Below are 18397 nucleotides of genomic sequence, written 5' to 3'. Positions count from 1 at the left end.
GAGATCAAGAATGCTCTTGATGCTCATCAAGAGCTCTGATGCTCTACTGACTGAGCCAGCCAAGTGTCCCATGTAGGACCTGTTTAATGTATTATTAACCAGATGTTGAAATTCTATATAATGAAAGATGCCAAATTTTGAATCATTATATCTATAAATCATATTAGGTGCCTTTGTATCTAAAGGACTTGGAAATAATGGAAAATTTCAGAAACTTAAGTTGAATAGAATCTAGGTAGTTGTTCAATTGATAGCTATCATTCCTGGCAAACTAGGAAATCAGAGAAATACCCTCTTGACTCTCATGAGAACAAGAGAAGAATGTGAAGAGGCATAATTTTCCTACTGAAACTGTGGAATAAGCCGAACGTACATATTTCCACTGGGGTTAGAGGACGGCAATGACTTTTGTTTCTGAAATTTCACTTACAGTTTTTTTCTTCTCAAGTTCCAGCTCCATTTCCTTCTTTTCTTGTTCACGAATTTTCTTGCGCTGTTCTACATATTCCAGATGCTTGACTTCTCTTTCAAAGTAGTAGCTCATACTTGATGCCTGTTAGAAGCACAGGCCCGTGAGAGGGGAGCCCACATGGAAGTCCCCATATTCTTCACAGGCCTCTAGAAGAATTCCTGCTACTTTTAATTCATTAGGTGGCTTGCCTGCTTTGGGATACTGCCCATAGGCCCATTGCCAGAAGAGCGAGCTCAATGTGGGGGCTACTGTGCTTAGGTTCAGGGCCCTGCAAATCAGAGGATTCCATGAAAGGAGTGGGGTGAGAAGGAGAGATCAACAAAAAATTAGTATTTTGTAAAAGAAATACTCAGGGATTGATCTTTTCCCTTTTCTTGCTTCTCACTTCTAAACCTGAGGAAAGGTTCATATCATCAACCAAACTTGGAAAACCCAGATGAGGTTATCAGTATAAACCCTAAAGGTACTGGAAACAGAGCTGAGTTCCTGGTCCCCTGGAGGACTTAGTGTGTGCACATTAAGAACAGAAGCAGCAAAGTCAGGAAAGAGACCTTGGGCAAGGAGGCCAAGGGAGAGAAACTTTCTGCTTGCCAGGAACTAGGCTGATGTTGGGACTTGTAATGGATTGCAATCTCTATATTTAATGTTGGCTGTATATATATTTATGTATTTCTATTCTCTGATTTTCTTTTTATCTCCCAGTATTAACATTACTTGAAACCTTTGGGTGGTGCCTATAAAGGGGTAGAAGACTGCCCCCTCAGCCATGCTGCCTGCAGTACAACAAGTTGGGGGGAGATGGGGTAGAGGTGGATGATGGAGAGATGTATCAAAATGTTAACTGGGCCTCCAGGAAGGGCATCACTAAAATAGGAGTCCTGTGCTTCAGTTACAACCTGAAAATGATATCTTATGAATCGCCAAATCAATTCTTTGCTTTAAAAATGTTTTTAATGTTTTTATTTATGAGAGAGAGAGAGAGAGCAAGGGAACATGATCAGGGGAGGAGCAGAAAGAGAGAGAGAGAGCCAGAGGATCTGAAGTGGGTTCTGTGCTGACAGCAGAGAGCCCACTGTGGGGCTCAAACTCACGAATTATGAGATCGTGACCTGAGCCGAAGTCAGACGCTTAACTGACTGAACCACCCAGGTGCCCCAAATCAATTCTTTTCTGAATCTGGGCTTCATTTACTTGCCTTCTCTTTCAGCACATTTGTTTTTTTGTGGTTCCAAGCTATGTAATTCATACAACAGAAATACATCCCCTTATTTGGGATTGTACGCTTCTTTTGTTTTCTCACAGAGCAAAAATGCTGTCATTTCTAAACATTTCTAAAACATGCCTCAGCAATATCTGGTCACATAAATCCCCAGAGCCAAAAGTTACTAACCTCATTGGTGGAAGGGTGACTTAATGTCCAAGGAATTTCCAATATATGCAGTGTTCCATAATAATCAGCTATGGCTATAAATTGCTGCTTAGCTGAAAGATCCAGAAAATGGGGGAGAAAACAACTCAGCAGTCAGAAATCCATACTGGAGGTTAAACGGGAAATGTGTTTTGGTGTTGTGGTCTTCCAAATGACCTGCTGTGGTTACAGTAATCTTGGCATCTTCATCAGACATTCATGACTGAGGACCATATTAACGTATAAAAATCATCTTTTCCAGTTGATGAAATGAAAGTGGAGACCCTGAGCCTTTGTCAGCCACCCTGCCCACTTCAAATCTTGTCTTCTTGGTGCTTATGTAAGGAGTGTGGCTCCTCACTGAGGTTGACCCTCTGTGTGGCTGGGCCACTGGGCAGACTTGAGAAGTGGAGATAACACAGGGAAAGATTTTCAAAGAAAAATCAGGAAGCCAATTTTCACCAAAGACTCAGTAAGGGCTAAAGGATGCCACTATAAACACAAAGAATGTTTTCAAGAATTTTAATTTTCTATCTTATCATATGTTTTTTTTTTCTTTTTCTCATTCTCAGAAGGTTTGGTTTAAATTGTTAAATCCTAGACTCATAATCCCTGGATATGTACAAAAGCAATGTTTTGTAGCAAAGATGAAAAAAAAATACTCTGATGACACATATGACTAAGCAATAGCTGGACTGTGACATTCTAGAAATTTTGAAGACTGAATTTCTAAATGTAATATTTCAAAGAGAGAAATGGGTGGAAAGACAATTTTATGCCTGTACACCTTTGGAAACAAAGGGAAACTTTTATTTTTTTTATTTTATTTTATTTAAAAAAAAATTTTTTTTTCAACGTTTATTTATTTTTGGGACAGAGAGAGACAGAGCATGAACGGGGGAGGGGCAGAGAGAGAGGGAGACACAGAATCGGAAACAGGCTCCAGGCTCCGAGCCATCAGCCCAGAGCCTGACGCGGGGCTCGAACTCACGGACCGCGAGATCGTAACCTGGCTGAAGTCGGACGCTTAACCGACTGCGCCACCCAGGCGCCCCTATTTTTTTATTTTAGAGAAAGAGAGAGCATGCTAGTGGTTGTGAGGGGCAGAGGGATAGAGAGAGAGAACCCCAAGCAGGCTCCATACTCAGTGCAGAGCCTGATGCTGGGCTCTTTCCCAGCATGATCCTGGGATCATGACCTGAGCCGAAATCAAGAGTTGGACACTCAAATGACTGAGCCACCCAGGTGCCCTGAAACTTCTTTTAAAAGTGGCAAATATACCGGGTTTACATAGAAAGTAGTGCTTGGGTAAAACAAAGAAATTAGGACAAAGGATATCAATTCCAGCTTTCCAAGGAAACATCCTCGAAATTCTGCTTGCTTTGTTATACATGTTTTTTCCTCATAATTAGTTTAAAGGTTAAAGTTTAAATAGATAAATGACCCCAGAGAGTCATTTGATCTCATGAAAAGAATTGCTTGATTTATCTAGGGAAAAGCCCCCAAAATTATAAAATATTGAAAATTTATGGCATAATGAAAAAATAAAGATACAAGAATGATTCCATTTGGGAAAAAAAGCAGCAAAAGGTAGCAAAGATTTATGGATCATCCTGTCTGACCTGGAGAAGATAAGGATGCTCTTCATTATGTGGTTCAAAATCAGCCTCTGCTTGTCATACTAAATATGCCTCAGAAATAATCATTGATGAAGAAAACAATGAGAGAAACTCAGGTTGTATCCAAAGTTTGAGTGCAAGAGGAAAGGGGAAGGAAGGGAGGAGAAAGGATGGGGTGGGATGGACAGAAAAACAAAAACCTGAGAAAAAAAGATCGGAGACTTTCCAGATGAATGTCAAAATGTTCCTGAGTTACCCCCCAAGAAACAAAATAACTTAGGCCATTTAATAAGAATTAACATACCAGTAAAAGTCCAGGGTTTGATGTAGGTGATCATGGTTATGCAGATGTTTTGTGACTGGGCTGGCTCATGGGTTTTCTCCAGAAGGTCCCAGATATCGATGTATCCATCTTCTCGGCCAATATAGAAGACTCCAGGCCTTGTCAGGGACCAGTGGCCTGCTGTGTACCTTTTTGGTGCACAGCATGACTGAAGGAGGGGTCCAGTCTTTAAACAAATTTTTAAAAAGACACATGAAAGCTTTTGTTAGTACCTAATGTGTATTCATAATGATTTCCTTTAAGTACACTCAGATGGCTATGATCATGGAATAGCAGAAATTATGCCCACTCAGAATTCTCATTTCTTTTTCTTGTAGGGTTTTACATAATGCCAACTCTTTTCCTTCCTGTGTATTTTTTGATGATTTTTTTTTTTCTTATTTGAGTTGCTTTTTCAGAAAAGATCAAACCTTCCAGTCGAGCCGGAGATTGGTGGATGTTAGATAAATAAAGGTTATAAGGAAATTTTGCTTATGCCTTTATTTTGCTGTTGGGTGTCTGTTTCCCATGGAAACAACTTTGGCAGCCAGAAAAAGAGCAAATAGAAAGTCAGTTCCAGCTGTGCGCTGCATCCAATGCCTTATAAATCCTATTTGGAAAAGACTTTAGACCAGCAAAGCATTACAAGATCATCTTCTCTTTTCTTTACCATGGATAATTTGTCCTCTTTGGGGGGTTTTCATACAGAGAAAAAATCAGAATGTGCTTTCTTCCCACTGTCCTGCTCCACTTGGCGATTAAGTGTACCCATTTACCTCCTTATATCTGAAGAGACTAAACTAAACCGTGGGGCTGTTTCCTCCCGTCCAAGACATGTATAAGAAACTTTCTTGTGGAGAATGAAGAATGTCTCAGATTCATGGACTCCTTAGAGGTGACACTCCAATTCTGTTCTTGCCCACCTCGCCCAGCTCCTTCCATTTCTGTGGGTAACCAGTTCCTGACCCCTGAATAGTCTATGGACAATCTTGCCTAAATTTTCTTTTTCTTTAATTACAAAACTGATACTTTTTCACTGTAAAAAAAAAAATTGAACATATGGAAGTACATTGGTATAAAGTAGAAGTCCTTTTGTGGATGGTTGCTTTAAGTAGTTTACAATTATTTCAATGACAAACTGATACATATGTTCACACAGTTATTTGTGTAAGTTAGAGTTTGAGAAGTGAAAGAGTTAGGTCAAAGAATATGTATATGTATATTTTATCACTTTATTTAAAGAATATATATATTCTTGGGGCTCCTGGGTGGCTCAGTCGATTAAGCATCCAACTTCAGCTCAGATCATGATCTCACAGTTTGTGAGTTTGAACCCCGCACTGGGCTCTGTGCTGACAGCTCAGAGCCTGGAGCCTGCTTTGGATTCTGTGTCTCCCTCTCTGTTCCTCCCCCACTCATGCTCTGTCTATCTCTGTCTCAAAAATAAATAAACATTAAATAAATTTTTTTAAATAAATAAAAAAATAAAAAAGAATTTATATATATTCTTTATTAAATAATATGGATATTTTTATTCATTTTATTCAAAGAATATATATTCTTTGCTAAAGAATATGTATGTGTATAAATATAAATTTATGTGTGTGATTATTTTTCAAAGAATATATATATATTACAGCTATGAAATAAAAAATATATATTTCAAATTTTGATAATCTTTTTTTTGAGTTTATTTATTTATTTTGAGAGAGAGAGCATGAGAGGAGAAAGGGCAGAGAGAGGGAAAGAGAGAGAATCCCAAGCAGGCTTTGTGGTGTCATTGCAGAACCTGACTTGGGGCTTGAACCCAGAGTCATGAGATCATGACCTGAGCTGAAATCAAGAGATGGATGCTTAACCGACTGAGCCACCCAGGCACCCCAGATTTTGATAAATCGTCTTAAATTGCACACTGAAGGAACATGCCATACTGATTTTCACACACCCTTGCTTCACTGGATTTTATCAGTCTTTCCAGTTTTTGGCAATTTAATTTCTATTTGCCTGGAACCAGGCCCTCTCCTAATCCTGGCTGCCAGAGTTCTGGCACTGGCCCACTGTGGCCCATGCATGTGTCTGGTCTCCTGGCAACAGACAGACACCTTAGCTTGCTTACTCCCCCATTCTAAACCTGTGGACATATTCCTGGTGCAGAAGCAAAGTTCGTAGACCCAATGCTTCTCCTTGGACTTCAGACAGTAACTAGCATTCCATCGTGTATTTTAAGGGGGAGGAAAACCATAAAGCCAATCAACCGCCCACAATACATATTGTGAAGAAAAGACTGTTAGATCTTAGCAAGAGACGTAAATATTGTTTCCTTCCCTCAGGAAAGAAAGGCAAATTGTTGTGTTTTCAAAGGGCTTACAGTGGTTCTGTTGACAAGTTGGACCCCAAGCCATATGTTCTAATTTCTCTAAAAAGTGTCCCCAGGGCTCTGTTATGTCAGAACAGTCTGTTGTTCCCATTGTCTTTCTCAGTAACAAAGGACCACACACCCACTCTTCCATTTTTCAGGCAACTTACCGTAATACCTTCTTTCCAGATGGCCAGGTTCCATCCTCCAATGGTGAGGATAATGTCCTTGTAAAAAGGTGACCTCTGAACAGTGTGGACAGCTCCATCATGGACGGCGTAAAGGTTCACTGGCTTCTTTGCTGTTGGGGTGGAAAAGGCCATTTCATCGTTAATAATAGTGTTTACATTCCCACATGATGGATGGTCAGGCCTCCAGTAGACGGACAGGTCCTGATTAATGGGCTCCAAGAGTAGATAACCAGAGGTCAGTTGGGGTAAACGAATCTGTCAAGGGACAGCTCTTCCTCTTTTTATGGAAAGTCCAGAGAATTTCCATCAAGGTCATTTTTCCAGTTCAAAGGAATACTTCATGTTCTTATTTATTTATTTATTCATTCATTTCGTTGCTCAAAATATATTTGTGGATTGCCTATATGTACCTATAGGTACTGTAGATGGCTGGGTAAACAATGGTTAATAAATGAACGTGATACCGCCAGCATGGAGCTTACAGTCTAATGGAAAAGACAGATACTCAATAAACAATATCCAATATCCAATAAACAAATACCAAAGTATATAATAAAAATACGTTAAAAGTGTTATGGGGGGGAAATTACAAGATAGATAACAAGGGACATCCATAATTTGAACTGAATGATCAGAAAAGACTTCTCTGAAGATGAGTCCTTTAGTCCTTTGTAGCACTTTGGTGTGGGAACATTTTAATGTAGAGGAATATTCCAGACTGGGGGAACAACACACACTGAAGTCCTGTGGAGAGAAGTGCTTAGTGCCTTTATAAATTTGAGGAAGACAGTAAGACTGAAGTCTGGTAATCCCAGCATGAGACACATGAAACAGACAGGGACCAGGAGGGTCCAGACCATGCAGGCCCTTGTAGGACAGGAGTTCAGATTATATTCTAAGCATAATGTGTTTCAAAAAAGGCCTTTAGGCCCAGAAGACAATCTGACTGATTTCCAAAGATTCTCTGACTGCTGTGAAGAGAATGGATTAACAACAGGTAGAAGAAAAGAGAGGACCCCATAGGAAGTAGTTCTGGTGAGAGAGCATGGTGCTTGGATGAAGGTACATGGAGAAGAGTGGATGATCAAGAAATATTTGCAAGCTGGAATTGGCACGACTTAGAGATGGCTTTGGCAGGATGGCTGAGAATGACTGGCTTCTGGCAGGAGCAACCAGCTCAGTGGAGTTTCCATTTATTGCCACTAGGAAGACTAAAGGGGAAGCAGGTTTGGACATTAAGATCAAGAGTTCCCTTTAGTCTCTGCTCCAACCTGGGGGTCCTCCTTTCCCCTAGGGTGTCTACCCGACCATTGCTTGGGTCTCCTCTTCCCCCAGGCCTGGCTGCAGAGCTGGCTCCTCCCCACTCCTTGCTGCCCACACCCACCTCAGGGATGGCCACAAAGATAAGAGCCTATCTAGGCCAAACCATGATGTCTGACTACTTTATATCCAAATCATGAACTTATTGTGAATCCCATCATATTGATAGCTATGTGGAAGCTGGATTTTTTTTTTTTCTCAGTGCCCCATGGAAACATTAAGCAGACACACACACACACACACACACACACCTACTGAATCTTGCTCATAAAGTAGAATTTCAAAGAGATATTTGTCCACTCATATTCATAGCAGCATTATTTGCAATAGCGGAAATGTGGAAGCAACCCAAGTGTCCGTAAACAGATGAGGGAATAAACAAAATATGACACACACATACAATGGAATATTATTCATCCTTCCAAAGGAAGGACATTCTAACATATGCTGCAACATGGGTAAAACTTGAGGATATTCTGTTTAGGGAAAGAAGCCAGTCACAAAGATACTGCACGATTCCACTGACGTGAGGTATCTACAGTAACCACACTCATAGAGACAAAACATAAATGGTGGCTGCCAGAGGCTGAAGGGAGAGGGGAATAGGAGCTAGTGTTTCACTGGTGCAGAGTTTTAGTTTTACAAAATGGAAACAGTCCTGGAGATTGGTTGCACAACAATGTGAACGTACTCAATAGTACATTATAAACTTAAAAATAGTTAAGCTGGTAAATTTCACATTTATGTATATTTTGCCACAGTCTAAAAATTATTATATTATTATTATATCTTTTCCTTCCCTTTGTCCTTTTAAGGACCTTTAGTTCCATTTAGCAATGAATAGAGCTGTCCTTAAGTTATTAACTGGAGTACCAGCGGCCCCAGGCCAAGTTGCTATGAGAAAATTACAATAAACAAAGAAGTAGTTTCCAGAATCATTATCTAATGCAGGATTCAGGACAGTGATGTGATCAAGAGCATAGAGCGCCTAGGTTCAAACCCTGGCGATGCTACCCCATAGGGTTGCTGTGAGGAGTAAGTGAACTAATCCATGGAAGGTACTTGGAAGAGTGCCTGAAACATGGCATGTGCCCATTTGTGAGTAGAGCACATGAAACAATTATGTCAATTGTCATCATTCACCTGCATTTTTTTTTCCCCTGGCTTGTCACTTAGATCATCTGGAAATTTTGTTTGATTTGGACTTCTTTATCACACTTATCTCATTCAGGGTAATATATCTTTCAGAACCTTTTTCTTAGAAGAGGAAATTCTCCTTCCTGCCTTGTTGATAAGAACATGGGGTTCCTAGCAAATCAAGAAGGACTGGGTCCCAGTAACGGCCTCATCTTTACTCAGGTACACTCCACGGTGTTTACGAAAAACATTAGGCTGGTAGCTCCTAAGGAAAACACTGCCAGTTCACAGAATGTAATTAGGAAAGCAGTGCACAATTTAGAGAGTCTATACATTGAATTTCTCTGAATCTAACCATTATTCAATGGGAACAACACTGTTGTTTGGCTTTCCATGTTACAAAATGCTTGACTGATGATTTTAAAGTATTTTAAAGTATTGTGATGATTTTAAAGTAGACTTCAAGTAAGTGGTTAAAGCTATTTCCCGTTTTTTGTTGCTGTTGTTGTTTGTTTTTGCAGTGAACTATATGTCAAGAAATTAAAAGCAACTCTTCTTCTTTACTAACCCACATCCCATTGGTCACAAAATCCTGCCATGGTGACTGCCAACTCTCTCTTATATTTTCTCTGCTGCACATCCCTGTTACCATGCCTGTACTTAGTCCTCTCCATCTCTCATCTAGATTATTGCTGGTGGTCATCCTACTTCTACTGTAAGTCACACCAATAAATTAATCCAGTTTATGCTTTCCTGCCAGAGTGATTTTCTGATTATACTGGTGGCACCAGGATAAGGTTCAGAGCTTATTAGGCACTCAAGGCTCTTAGCCATTTGGACCCAATTGTCCTTCCTGGTACCTCTCCTGCTGCCCTCTCTATGGGCTATGCTTTGGCTAGGAGATCACCCTGTTTCCTAATTGTCCACTGCTCTTTTGGGCTTCCATGTTTTTGCATTTATTATTCCTTCTACTTAGCATGTCTTTCTCCAACTGGAAAATTGCAATCCACCCTTTAAGATCCAGTTCAACTATCTCTCTTCAGTGGAGCCCTTTCTTAATAGCACAAGAGAGTTGGTCCCTTTCTGGGTTCCCATATCACTCTGTGTTTGCTTCTAACCATAGCACTAATGACAGTGTAATGTCATCATTTGTTTATATTTTTGGCTTTTCTAATAGATCATGGAACTCCTCTGGGAGAGGATAATATCTTGTTCATCTTTTTTTCTTTTAATGTTTATTTCTTTTGAGAGAGAGAGAGAGAGTGAGTGCTCACACACCTGGGCAGAGGAGGGGTAGAGAGAGAGGGAGAGAGAATCCTACACACCATGAGATTATGACCTGAGCCAAAATCAAGAGTTGGATGGTTAACCAACTGAGCCACACAGGCGCCCTGATATCTTGTTCATCTTTGCATCCCCAGTGTCTGGCACAGATTAGGTTATCATTAATGAATTGATGAATGAATGAAAGTAAAAAAGAAAGAAAAAACAACATCAGTAAGTTTCAAACATGAACTCTTGGGTTTCTAAGTTTATTGTCATTGGTTATTCTATAAATGGAATAAAATCCATTTAAAATAAATAACTAGCCCTTTTTGTCAGGGTTCACCTCCAAAGCAGTTTAAGAATCTGACTCTATGGTAAGACCCCAAGAAAGTCTCTGAGATCAGATACAACACCAGTGCATAACCAATTCATGGCATCAAGGTCTCGATTTGTGTCCCAGCAGGGCAGTAGAGACAGTTGCCATGTGCATGCAATATGTGCACAATTAATATTCATGACTTATTGAATAAACAGATACACGAATAAGCATACAAGTAGCTGAATGTAATTCATTGCATCTGATATATAATTTTGAGTTCAACTTTTAAATCATGGAATTCAAAATGAATAGAAAGTGGAAAATCAGTCTCAGTTCTGCAAGCATTTGACTTTTCTTTGGGTCACATCTGATTCTCTCTCAATGCCCCACTCTTACCACTAACACACATTTGGGTTTCTGGCCGGAAGTTGTAGGTCAGAAAACTGGGAGTACTTTTGTTTCCAAGTTAATATGGCTACCCTGGAGGCAGTGCTGGGAAAGCAAGCCTTCCCAGGTCTAAGGCAGACTCCACTCTGCCGAGCCAGACTCAGTAGATAGAAGTGGAGGGAGTGAAGTTTGAGGCAGATACCTGAGACCCAGAAGTTGTCCCCTGCAGGCTGTATCTCTGACCTCCGACTCCTTTCAGTCACTCACATGCCCACTGTCCTAACCTCCAGTAGGACTGACCAGTACCCCTTGTGCAAACCTAGCCTGGCTGCTCCACCTCACTGCTCCATGGTAGTCTAGCAGTCCCAGCAGCTGCCTCTTCCTGTGCTTATGGTTATTCCACATTTTGAAGTGTGGCTCGAATAAGTTTTCGTGCCAAGATAAAATCCAAGCCTTTAAATAAGTAGTTGTAGCAAACCTCAAGGCTCTGAGCTTTGACAGGGAGCTTAGCTTACTGGGGAGCCTGAACTCTTGATTCCTGCTCAGAGCTATGCGTGGCCCCCATATGTCTGCTCAGCTGCCCAGAGTGTGGGGCCCTGGGAACAGAGGAACACATGGACAGCACCAGTCCCGGCCTGAGAGCAGAGTCCTACTGCTGCTTCTTCATACTGTTCTGAAGTTGTCAAGATCATTGTAAACTTAGCTTATAATTTCACATCAGTTAGTATTTTTCATGTAGATGAGCTACCAAATTGTTGAATTATTAAGACAGCAATTAATTAAAAATTAAGGTATTTTAAATTATCTTAGTCATTTAAGCATCAATAGATCAGTACTCCTCAAATTTAGAGGTGAAAACAAATTACATGGTGAATCTTATTAAGAATCTATATTTAGGGGCATCTGGTTTGTTCAGTCAGTTGAGTGTCGGACTCCTGATTTCGGCCTCAGGTCATGATCTCCTGGTTGGTGGGGTTGAGCCCTGTGTCGCCCCTGCACTGACAGTGCCTGTTTGGGATTCTGTCTCTCTCTCTCTCTGTACCCCTCATCTCTCTCTGTCAAAATAAATAAATAAAAACTTTAAAAAAATCTATATTCAGTTCCAGCAGGCGTAGGGTAGGGTCCAAGTTTGTGCGTTTCTAACAGACTTCCCAGTGAGAAAAGTGCTACTATCAGAGGCCCTCGCTTAAGTAACAAGTCCAGAGACAGGACCTCAGGTGCCTACCCTTCTCCCATTAGCAAGGCCAGGGTTACTCAGCACTTTGTTCAAAGGAATAACTTATTCATAACACAGGAATCATCAAAACTTACCCATCAATCGGCCAGTTTCAGGGTCTCTTTCCATTTTCCAATCTGTATATATCACTCCACCTTCCTAAAAATATTACAGGTTCCTGATGAGTACAAAGACAACCGAAGGGACTAAAGATCTCTTATTCATGTGCTAAGATGGACTGTGACCCAAACAAAAACAAAGCTGCAGGCTAACATAATCAAATGATAATTTGACACAGTGCAGGGAAGGCTTAAACATTTTTTACATTGAACAAAAAAAGGAATTTGTTACATTTTTATTTACACATAGTGAAATGGAGAACACAGGCGTTTATAGAGATAATCTATGTTACACAAGTTCCAACTACTGAGTTCTTAATCTTTTGTTAATTGGAAACTGTCCACTGGACTGAAAGCTCCAGGAAGGGATCTGGTGTGACTTATTCAGTGATTTGTTCTCAGCATGATACAAAGTCAGTATTTTAAAAGTTTTGTGGAGTAAGAGGAAAAAGGAAATATAAATTCATAATATGGTGTCATTACCTTTTAAAATTGAGAACAGGAAGCGAAGTTCCACTTAAATAACATAACTAGTAATAATATATATTCCAGCTCTACTTATGGCCATTTTAAGGAGCGGGGAAGTCATAAGAACCTGGTGTAAAGAAGGGACAGAAACAACCACACAAATGGAAAAGATGCAGCACTAGTGAATGGCAGAGGTGGGAGAGGTTTAGAGAAAAACATTTAGTCTCATGCCTTTTCTTATAGAAGGAGCACAGAGACTCAGAGAGGTGAAACAATATACTCAAGGTCGCCCAGATGCAGTCTCCTAATTCCAATGTTTTTCTCACTGGATAGTAAGAGGAAAACACAGAGAAAGGTGTATAAAAAGAGGGGTTGAGAGGACTCGAAGGATGGCTTGGGACGTGTAGGCGAGGGAGAGGAGAGGGGGAAACACTGGAGTATGCAAAGTGAAGTATGCTCCCTGGGGCCAGGGTCTACTCATTCACTCCTCTGTGCTTTTGTTCATTAACTCATGTAACAAACAAGGACTGTGCTTCGTGTTGGAAATTCAGAGTCAGAAGATAAGTCTTCCCTCCGTTCATGCTGCTCAGAGTCTGAGGGAGCAGAGACCAGCAGACGTCTGGTGCATACGCCTAGCCTGTTGCCCGTGGCACATCACCCGCAGTTACCATTGATTGAGTGCATAGTGCTTGCATAGAGTTGTTAGGAGCTTTCTGTATATGACCCAGCCCTTGCCAGAGTCCTATAGGAGAGTTATGAGTACCTCCTGGGTCTCACAACTGATATGTGGAACACTGAAACCGAACCAAGTCAAAGAGGAATAGAATAACTTGCATCAGGTTAATAAATCCATGTTAAATGCCCATTATATCATTAGCCACCTAGCTGGGAACCTTCACGTCCTTCTCCATCCAGTTACCTGGTTCTGAGAATTCTACTCCTCCTACCCCTGTGTTGACATTCTTGGCCCACTGCTCATGCCCTCTTCATCTCTGGTTGGCCCACTTGAAATCACTGCCTCTCCGGCCTCTGCACCTCCCTGGCTCCATTTCCTCCTGCTTCAGCCCTGTCCTGGCCAGTCTAGATCCCAGAGGGGGCCTACCTCATTCTCTCTAACCAAAATCAGCCACGTCAAGAGTTGGTAGAAGAGCATTCTACTGGAATGTCAGCCCATAAGGTAGGGAATTTTGTCTGTCCACAGATATATTCCCGGGGCCAAGAACAGTGCCTAGCATATAGTAAATGCTCAATAAATATCTGCTGAATGATGGGTGAAGTTAATCCTTTCAAGGACAAGGGCTTGAAAGGCAGGGAAGAGTTTGGCATAGAAAAAGAGAAAAATCAGAGCAGCTGGAGAGAGAGAGGGAGACTGGTGCAGACGGGGGTGTAGAGATAGGAAGGAGCTAAGTTATGCAGAATCTTGTAGGCCACAGTGTGAAGAGTTTGGATTTTATTCATGGTTGAATGAGTTGTCACTGAATGGTTTAAGCAGAGGATATCATATTTTAATTTCTATTTTAAGATCTCGTGGTCATTCGCTTTTCTAAAGCTGTCATCGCCCTGCTTTAAAAACTCTGGTGTGCACAGAGATAATTCTATGATTCTACTTACGTGAGGTGTCTGGAATAGTCAAAGTCATAGAGCCAGAAAGTACAATCGGGGTTGCCGTGGGCTAGAGGCAGGAGTGAAAGGTGAGTTATTGTTTTAATGGGTACAGAATTTCAGTTTGGGATGATGAAAACATTCTGGAGATAGATGGATGCTCAATGATATGAATGTATCTAATAGCACTGAATTAAACACTTCAAATTTATTAAGATGGTAACTTGTTACTTATATTTTTCCAGAATTAAAAAAAATTAGAATCCCAAGTTACAAAAATTGACAGCCCAAGTTATAAAACAAGTATTTGTTTGGTAAGTGCCCCATTGCTTGCCAAATGAAATTCAAATTCCCTAACATGGCAGAAAAGGCTCTTTGACTGGATCCCAACCTAGCATTCAAGGTATAGCATTCCCTCTTGCACAAATGATTCCACTGTCTCCAGACAAATCCCAGACTCCCATAATTCCAAAGCATTGTTTAGGCTGTTACTTCTGCTGGGAATTGTACTCTCATCCTGGTATTTCAGATGCCTCCTCAACCTGCAAAGTCCTAGCTAACAGTCTGGATTCCCCAACCTCCCCTGTCCTCTTCCCGTGGCTTCTGGATGAGCACTGACATGGATAATGCTATTAATGTGTTTGCTCCATAACTAGGCAGTGAGTGCCCGGTAGACAGGGACTATGCTGTTGATTCATGTCTGACCCAGGGCCTAATGCTGTGTCTGGTGGGCATTATGCTTCTGAGAACTGGTGTAATCTAATCTTCTCATGATACTAAAGTATGAGCTCAGACTGCATTCCAGCGAGACTGATCTATGGCATCTTTCCATGGTTTAGGAGAAAAACCCTTTATTTCAGAGAAATAGAGTCATGAATGAAGATTATTAGGACTAAGTGAGATATACTTTGGAAAATACCTGGCACAGACCCTGCTATATAGAAAATGTCCAATAAATGTAAGCTCACTTTGGCTATTATAATAAGTGCCAAAAAATGGCAGCCATTATCATTATTATATCCGGTTGTTACTTTTGAATTGAGTGAGTTTTGCACTGTCTTTCCTGCTACATTTTGCTAGCTAACAAAGCAATAAATTTTCTTAGTAAATCTCTAACACTTAGCATGGTTTCTTCCATATGGTGTAGGTGTTCAATAAATATTTGCAGGTTGATCAATAAATCATTAGTAAAGAAGGTCATGCTGAATTTTATAGATTTTTTTCACATTTGTCAGAAACATTTTAAATATGAATTTGTGAAGCATGAAGATTTTAAAAATTCAATGCAAATAAGTATATTAAAATATGAAAATGGTATAGATATTATAAGCCTTCATAAAGCAAATGTACAATAGAGGTTATAATGAAACAGAGTAGATAAGTGGTTGCCAGGGTCTGGGGGGTGGGAGAAACAGGAAGAGGTTGGTAAAAGGGTACAAACTTCCAGCTGTAAGGTTAGTGAGTTCTGAGGATATAAGGTAAAACATGGTGACCACAGTATAACACTGTATTATATAATTGAAATCTGCTAAGAGAATATAACTTAAATGTCATCACACACACACACACACACACACAGGCACAAAGATAAATATGTGAGGTGATGGATATGTTAATTAACTAGATGGGGAGGGAAGGCTTTCACAATGTATATGTACATCAAATCACTATGATGTACACTTTAAATATCTTACAATTTCATGTCAATTATGCCTCAATAAAACTGAAATTAAGGCTATAAGAACATATATATACACATACACACACATATATATACATATATACATACATGTAAATATACATATATATAACATGTATAAATAAGAGAGCAGATAATTCTAACTCACCTCTGTTCCAACAAAGAACTTTGTGCAGAAGTCCTCTATAGGCTTGAGATTGTTGGCCAACGCACCTTCCAGATCGTGGTATGGGTTCATCTCTCCTGCCTTCACTACTTTGCTCTGGGCTAATATTTTGTCTTTCAGAGGAGTATGAATAGAAGGAGCACATATTTACAGTGAAAGACCTTTTAAAATATAGTTAGTTTATATTTTCTGCCCCTTGCCACACACATCTGCCCCATTCTCTCCCCAGTGTGGCGGGCATTAAGTATGAGCATCTTTAGACTTCTAATTTAGCAGTGAAACGTGTCTTTCAAACAAAAGCATATGCAGGAACCCTTGCATGTGAAATCTATCAAAACCTGCATTGCTGTGATTAAAGGGTTTCCTGGTGGGAAGGAGGAGACCCCTCCACCTACTTTCAGGGGCTCTAAAAAGTTCCACAGCACCCAGTTTAAAAAACAGTTCTACATTATTTATATCATTTCAGAATTATTTACAGTAAAAATGACTCATGTCATTTTTATTCATTTGGCATTGTATGGAATTTTTTCAAATAACTCATAATTAGACTTTTAAGTATCAAAAATGATCTAACTTCAAAAAATAAATCCATCTAAAATGTATTTCTTGTTTTCACAAGCACAGCACATGCATGGAACATAATTTAAAGTTTTCTGGTTAGCTCATGTTTATTACTTAAGAACACCAGGGATTGTACCGCATTATCGCTGTAACTACACATGTAAACAGAGCATAGTTAATCTGGAGGCTAGGGGCGCCTGGGTGGCTTGGTCAGTTAAGCGTCCGACTTTGGCTCAGGTCATGATCTCACGGTCCATGAGTTCAAGCCCCGTGTCGGGCTCTGTGCTGACAGCTCAGAGCCTGGAGCCTGTTTCAGATTCTGTGTCTCCGTCTCTCTCTGCCCCTCCCCTGTTCATGCTCTGTCTCTCTCTCTCTCAAAAATAAATAAACGTTAAAAAAATTAAAAAAAAAAACTCTGGAGGCTAAAATTCCAACACCATCTGGGCCTTCTTTCTTTTTAAAACAAAAGTCTTTTTAAAAAACAAAGATGTCAGGCGCGCCTGGGTGGCTAGATGGTTAAGCGTCCGGCTTCAGCCAGGTCACGATCTCGAGGTCCGTGAGTTCGAGCCCCGTGTCAGACTCTGGGCTGATGGCTCAGAGCCTTGGAGCCTGTTTCCGATTCTGTGTCTCCCTCTCTCTCTGCCCCTCCCTGGTTCATGCTCTGTCTCTCTTGTCCCAAAAATAAATAAACGTTGAAAAAAAATTTTTTAAAAACAAAGATGTCATCTTGTTTTAAAACAAAAGTCTTTTTATGAGCTAAAATTAATAAATGTTATTTACCGAAGCTTTGGAAAATAGAGGAAAGCATAAGGAAAATAAGAAAAATCATCCATTATCATATTTTCCAGAGATAACCACCATTAAAATGTCTCCCTACAATTACATTTCTGTGAATATATATATTCTGTGAATATATAAAGGATTTTCTTTTAATTGGGCATTTTAGCTTTTATCCTGTTTTTCTATTCTCTTAAAGATATTATCTTGGGCATATTCCCAGGTCACTTATTAGTTTTTTTTTTTTTAATGTGACATTAAATTTCTAGGAGAGGTGGTAGAGAAATATATCCTCATCAAACCCTACTCCCCACATCTTAATACATCATCATCTAGATTATATCAACCATGGGAATACTAACAAATGAACATAAGGACCAACGAACAAACATATAGATGAAAACTAAAATAGAAGAAAACCTCAGCTACACTAAAAATATATATACCATGAAAAAAGCCTATAACATAATTCTGGACAAAAGTGAGAAACAATTATGATTTTGTTGGTACAATCAACCAGTGCTTCCTTTGTTAGGGATCTACATGCTTTGGGCAGTCTCCCTTCCCAAAAGATAAGACATCAAAAACAAGTAACAAGGTAAGCCAAACATGAAACCGGACTTGTAAATAGCTGTATTACAAAGTGCCAATCAACATGTCAAGAAATAACTAGGTACATTTAATCACATTGTTCTTACTAAAAGATATTATTCATATACATTTAACATGAGGAAGAAGGCATTTTGTATCCATTTAATGTATAAAATTAAAATCATTAAAATATTTCAAATTCATCAGTCTCATTTCAATGTCTGTTTTTCTCTTTCTAAATAATACACATTAATATATTAGTAGAGTAGAACGTGTATATAATTGGTAAGTAAATACATGTTTGTTGGCAATATGTGCTCAAAAATTTTCCTTGATGGGATGCAAGATGGAAAAGTCTGGAGCCCTCTGGTCTAACAAGGAGAGCCTGATCCAGGGGTCAC

At 39.8% G+C, this 18397-nt stretch overlaps 1 protein-coding gene and 1 long non-coding RNA gene across 7 annotated transcripts in view; one reads left to right on the top strand and one right to left on the bottom strand.

Moving 5' to 3' along the window:
• Positions 1-18397, bottom strand: part of DNAI3 (dynein axonemal intermediate chain 3) — a 95414-nt gene that overhangs the window by 3663 nt on the left and 73354 nt on the right. For all 5 annotated transcript variants that reach the window (XM_019837351.3, XM_019837350.3, XM_006934877.5 and 2 more), the window contains exons 17-22: positions 16050-16180; positions 12109-12172; positions 6348-6478; positions 3804-4008; positions 1863-1954; positions 431-553 (exon numbers count right to left, since the gene is read on the bottom strand). In XM_019837351.3, coding sequence (XP_019692910.2) covers positions 431-553; positions 1863-1954; positions 3804-4008; positions 6348-6478; positions 12109-12172; positions 16050-16180 — 746 coding nt within the window. The remainder of the gene's footprint in view (positions 1-430; positions 554-1862; positions 1955-3803; positions 4009-6347; positions 6479-12108; positions 12173-16049; positions 16181-18397) is intronic.
• LOC109502429 overlaps positions 1-18397 on the top strand; it is a 46206-nt gene that overhangs the window by 20399 nt on the left and 7410 nt on the right. Inside the window, exon 4 of one of the 2 annotated variants that reach the window (XR_006584451.1) lies at positions 8937-9047. The exons of the other annotated variant lie outside the window; for it this stretch is intronic. This is a non-coding gene — a long non-coding RNA (uncharacterized LOC109502429). The remainder of the gene's footprint in view (positions 1-8936; positions 9048-18397) is intronic. 2 annotated transcript variants of the gene reach the window in all.

The sequence above is a fragment of the Felis catus genome, chromosome C1 (assembly GCF_018350175.1).
Source record: "Felis catus isolate Fca126 chromosome C1, F.catus_Fca126_mat1.0, whole genome shotgun sequence".
In the NCBI taxonomy this organism is placed as follows: Eukaryota; Metazoa; Chordata; class Mammalia; order Carnivora; family Felidae; genus Felis; species Felis catus.
Note: the sequence above shows the minus strand (reverse complement) of the source record. Positions and strands in the feature narration are given on the sequence as shown.